Here is a 5,320-nt window from a genome sequence, read left to right on the forward strand (position 1 = left end):
ATTTCACACAGAAAAATGTACACACTCCAAGATTCACTTATTCATTCATTCTGGGTTGTAAGAAACATTGACTGGAACACAGATGTCTACAAATGTCTGCCCACCTTCAAGTAGCATGAAAGACCATGTTTCATAAAACTGGGAATGTAGGATAAGTTAGCAGATGGAACATGCCAATATCTGAATTAGGATATGGCTCACAATTTGATGCTGCTTCACGAGTTAATCAGAACATCAGCAAAAGGACCATGGAATCCTTCACTCCACCTGTCCTGAAACTGGGTCACATGCAGTGTTTATCCTCATTCGCCAGACTGTAACAGACATCAAAGTGGCTTCAAAGCTTAATATTATGCAACATAAGTTGATCATGCATTGATAGCTCAAAGTCATTTCCAACATGCTGGATGGTGATTCATGTTAGAAACAGAATGTGACATACCAAGTATGTTAAATAGTAAAATTTTATTGAGATACGCATACCAAAAGGACAAATAAGACAACATTTAATACACTTGCAATAATTCACATAAATGCACAAATCCTCAGAATATCGATAGTTAGGATATGCAGCTTGAAGGATGCAGTCCAAATGGACAAGATTTCCAAGATTGTGTCTGCAGAGCGTGTTGTTCAGGAGCAGCAGTTACATTTGTCAAAGGTTTTCCCTTTACACACACAGCCATTGGCACATTTGGCGCATGCTGCAGGACAGCAAGAGCAGCAACCTGAGAGGAGAGGACAAAGACACAAATCACTCTCAATCAATTCGTTCACTGAAAGCCCCCAGAGCCTCCCATCACATGACACAGCCCCTCCCTCACAAACTCATCTGTCTCCGAACTCCCAGTCACCCCGCTGAAGAGGCTCAGCAGCAAATCTCGGTGGGGCATTGTCTGAAGGAAGATGTTCCTGTCACTATCTCGACAACACGGTTTCTATTGAGAAGTCTATAAGATCAGCGCTTTCCAATGGAAACCTCAGACACTGCTTGAAATAGCAGCTCCTTGTCTGGACATTCTTCCGATTGGACATCGCAGAAATCGGATGGGAATTCAATCCGGTGTAATCCCGGATTTTCTATGTGTCTATGGTGTCCTTGTGTGAGTTGTGCCCAGGACTATGTATCACATCAATAGAACGGGAGCAGTTTGAAAGCCTGTCCCAGTGACTCACTTTTCTGGCAGCGTCCAGCTTTGCTGACGGCACATTGACAGTCGGAGCATCTGCAGGTGTTTGCACAGGAGCAGGAGCCTGAAAAGAGGAAAAGCACAGTGAGTGATGTCGAACGCTCAGTAATAGGCCCAGGCAGGGCCTGTGCAGGGGGCCCGGCTCTTTGTGCCATTGTCCTGTGCTGCACTGAGTTGAAGAAGCACCTGGCCTCCCTCCAATGCTGCTGGCTCCCATTCAGGCTGAGCCCCACACTGGGACACTGTGCTGAAAGCACTGAACCAAATACCACTCACCATCCAGGCACACACAGGGCTTCGAGTCCGACATCTCACCAACTTCTTCTGCAGCTTCGATTCGTCTCCAATCCGAGCTTCTCGATCTTGTGCCGTTTGCTGAAGCGGAGCCGAGCTTTATGAGTTTGTGATGGGAGGCGAACCGGCTGCAAAACCGGAGAACAGGCGGCTCGGCGCTTCCTGAATGCACACGAGCCACCGGAGTGAGTCAGCAGCTGGAGGTTTGAACTGCACCCGCTTCCTTCATTCACAACACGGTCCTGAAAGATTTCTCAATCAGTGCAATGTGACAACATTTCCTGTTGGAGTCAGCCAGAATCCGAGCGTCTGCAACACGGTTCACCCTCACGGTCTGTGGGAGGCAGGGACAGCACTTTCTGATTGACATGACTTTTGCTGTTTATTCTCTGGATATTTGCTTCTTTCCAATCGCTCTCCCAGCTCGTAGAACGTAGAATTATACTGGCCAATGTTAATCCGCCTCCTTCTAAAAATCTGTGAAATCACCCACCTCAAACCATTCCACTCAGTGCATTCCAAATTCCCACCGTACCCTGGGTGAAGTTAATTTCCTCAAATCCATCTAAACCTCCTGCTTTTCACATTAAAACACTACCCCCTTCCTATTGACCGTTCAACTGAGAGGAATGCTGTGGCCCAGAGAGTTTCCCAGCTGCGTTCATGTTTCCAACAAGAGTTTGCACTGATCCTGGCTGTTTATTGGGCAGCAGGTTTCACGTCCCTCAGTGTTTGGTGAGGTTAGAGTTGGCCATTTTCTTTGGTCAGTCTGTGGACTATTGTGGAAAGTTTGCCTTTGGGCCTGGTGTCTGTCTCTGATTGTCTCCACTCTGAGGCCCTGGTTCTGGGCTGCTGTGTGGGAATGTAGAGGAGGGTTGCTCTGCTGAGCTATATGAAAGGTGACCATCTGGAAGGGAGAGACATCTATTAATGATTGTCAAAATGTGAATGACAAACAAAACGATGTGTTGCTTTCACCTAATATTGGGGTTGAAGATCAGGAACATGTTGTCAGTTATCACTTACTTTGAACTGAAAATGAACAGTCTTGAAAATACTTTGGCCAGAGGAACATTCAAAAGCTAGGAATTCTGTGCTCACTCACCTCCTGAATCTCTAAAGACTCTCCACCATCTACAAGGCACAAGTCAGGGGTGTGCTTAAATGAGTGTACCTCCAATAACATTAAAGAGGAGGAAAACCACCCAGGACAAAGTGGTCTCCCTCTTTAGTACCTTCCAAGCAGGCATCATCTCTCACTCAGATGAGCAAGGCACCAGATACCCAAGAAAAACACCTATGGGAGTGTCTCTTCCAAGGAAGAACGCTGAGGCAATCAGAGGGAAGTGGGAATGTGATATATGGGTGGGGATTGACACAGTGAAAACTCTTTCACATTCACTAATAACTGCAACATGCCAACTCTCTAGCACTTGGACCCCCATCCCCCTTTCAATTCCTGCAGCTAAAGATTCCAATACCTATAATGCCACCCAGAACCTTGATCTCATTGAACCCCAAAACCTTGTATACTCAGAGAACCTGGTTGTAGCCCTCACACAAACACATTTTTTGTGCTCCATCACTAATGATGACCTGGTCAGTTCCTGCTCCAGACTGGTTTAGTCATTCCACTCCGGATCCAGTTTGTACATATTCTGTGCCAGCAGTCAGTGTTCTCATCTGCTGGTGAGAATCAAGACAGGAAGATCGACTGGTGGAGCCAGTGGGCATGAACTTGCACATGGAATATAATGTGGGAAATTGAGTGATTATACACTGTGGCAGAATGAGGAGCTGAATATTGTTTAATGGGACAAAGGCTGCAGCAAGTTATAGAATGGAGAAGTTTGTGTTTCGTCAGCCATGAATGAAACCATGAAGCCAGTGTATAGGTACCGCGGGCAATCTGGAAATCAAATAGAATGCTGGACTTTATCTCAAACGGACTGGAGTATAACAGGCGGGAGATTTTACTAAAACTATACAAGGCACTAGTCAGATCACAGCAGGAAGACTGCTAACGCATCTTATAACTAGTATCAAAGGAAAGACACACTAGCACTGAATGCAGTCGACAGCAGGTTCACAAGGCTCATTTCAGGTATATGGAGGGACTGTCTTATGAGGAGGGGGTGAGGCTCTTGGGTCTGAACTCACTGGAAATGAGTAGAATGAGAGAGAATCCTATGAAAATTTAAAGATTTTTAGAGCACTTTACTGAGTAGATGCATAAATATTGTTTCTTCTTTTCGGAAAGTCTCAGACAGGATGACAGGAACTCAGAAAAAGGGGCTGCAAATGTCAGTCAGAGATGCGAAGAATTATTTTCTCTCAGAGGAGAATGAAACTGTGGAATTTGAGGCCTGGCAATGTGTATACTTCAGGCTGAGGTACAAATATTTAATCAGTCGGTAATCGAGGTTTCTGGGAAAAAGTGAATAAGAGCAGTTTCAGATGACCAGATCAACTGTAATGTCACAGAATTGTGGAGGATTTGATGAGCAGAACGATCCTGCTCAAATAGTGGAGTTTCCTCGATGGTGGAACGGCCACTGCGTTCTGTGAGCTGGGAGAGCGATGGGAAAGCAGCTAATGTCCAGACAGAAAACATCAAACGTCAGGTCAAACAGAAAGTGCTGTCCCTGCCTCCCACAGACCGTGAGGCTGAACCGTGTTGCAGACGCTCGGATTCTGGCTGACTCCAACAGGAAATGTTGTCACATTGCACCGATTGAGAAATCTTTCAGGACCGTGTTGTGAATGAAGGAAGCGGCTGCAGTTCAAACCTTCAGCTGATGACTCAGTCAGGTGGCCCGTGTGCGTTCAGGAAGCTCCGAGCCGCCCGTTCCCTGGTTTTGCAGACGGTTGGCCTGCCAGCACAAACTCATGAAGCTCGGCTCGGCTTCAGCGAACGGCACAAGATCGAGAAGCTCGGATTGGAGACGGATCGAAGCTGCAGAACAAGTTGGTGAGATGTCGGACTCGAAGCCTTGTGTGTGCCTGGATGGTGAGTGGTACCTGGTTCAGTGCTTTCAGCACAGTGTCCCAGTGTGGGGCTCAGCCTGACTGGGAGCCAGCAGCATTGGAGGGAGGCCAGGCTGCTTCTTCAACTCACTGCAGCACAGGACAATGGCACAAAGAGCCGGGCCCCCTGCACAGGTCCTGCCTGGGTCCATTGCTGAGCGTTGGACACCACTCACTGTCTGTGTTTTTCTTCTTTTCAGGCTCCTGCACCTGTGCAAACACCTGCAGATGCTCCGACTGTCAATGTGCTGTCAGCGGAGCTGGACGCTGCCAGAAATGTGAGTCACTGGGATAGGCTTACAAACTGCTCCAGTTCTATTGATGTGACACATAGTCCTGGGCACAACTCACACAGGGACACCATAGACACATAGAAAATCCGGGATTACACCGGATTGAGTTCCCATCCCATTTCCAATCGGAAAAACCTCCAGAAAAGAAGCTGCTGCTTCAAACACTGTCTGAGGTCTCCCTCGGAAAGCGGTGACCTGACACACTTCCCTTTAGAAACCTTGTTGTCGCGATAGTGACAGGAAAATCTTCCCTCAAACTTTCTCCCGGTGGGATCTGCTGCTGAGCCTCTTCAGTGGGGTGATGGGAGATCGGAGTCAGATGAGTTTGTGAGGGAGGGGCTGTGTCATGTGATGTGTGGCTCTGGGGGCTTTCAGTGAACGAATTGATTGTGAATGATTTGTGTCTTTGTCCTCTCCTCTCAGGTCGCTGTCCTGCAGCATGCGCCAAATGTGCCAATGGCTGTGTGTGTAAAGGGAAAACCTCTGACAAATGTAACTGCTGTTCGTGAACAACAC

The 5,320-nt window shown here is 47.3% G+C and overlaps 1 protein-coding gene across 2 annotated transcripts; it reads left to right on the forward strand.

Annotated features, from left to right (window-relative positions):
- Nucleotides 1-4,029: 4,029 nt before the first annotated feature.
- Nucleotides 4,030-5,320, forward strand: LOC125485000 (metallothionein-like). Of its 2 annotated transcripts, none has more exons than XM_048605804.1 (3): nucleotides 4,030-4,455; nucleotides 4,712-4,789; nucleotides 5,228-5,320. In XM_048605804.1, exons 1-3 carry the CDS (start codon nucleotides 4,283-4,285, stop codon nucleotides 5,274-5,276), a joined length of 300 nt encoding a protein of 99 aa, XP_048461761.1. In that variant the 5' UTR covers nucleotides 4,030-4,282; the 3' UTR covers nucleotides 5,277-5,320. The 2 variants fall into 2 exon arrangements, with proteins under 2 accessions (XP_048461761.1, XP_048461762.1); XM_048605805.1 differs by having other exon boundaries at nucleotides 4,040-4,494.

The sequence above is a fragment of the Rhincodon typus genome, chromosome 15, assembly GCF_021869965.1.
Source record: "Rhincodon typus isolate 14 chromosome 15, sRhiTyp1.1, whole genome shotgun sequence".
NCBI lineage: Eukaryota > Metazoa > Chordata > Chondrichthyes > Orectolobiformes > Rhincodontidae > Rhincodon > Rhincodon typus.

What these genes read in the sequence shown, in the direction of transcription:
- LOC125485000 (XM_048605804.1), top strand. Translation starts at nt 4,283, where the DNA reads ATGACTCAGTCAGGTGGCCCGTGTGCGTTCAGGAAGCTCCGAGCCGCC. An exon ending in CGAAGCTGCAGAACAAGTTG is followed by an intron (nt 4,456 to 4,711) that starts GTGAGATGTCGG and finishes TCTTCTTTTCAG; the next exon opens with GCTCCTGCACCTGTGCAAAC. An exon ending in AGCTGGACGCTGCCAGAAAT is followed by an intron (nt 4,790 to 5,227) that starts GTGAGTCACTGG and finishes CTCTCCTCTCAG; the next exon opens with GTCGCTGTCCTGCAGCATGC.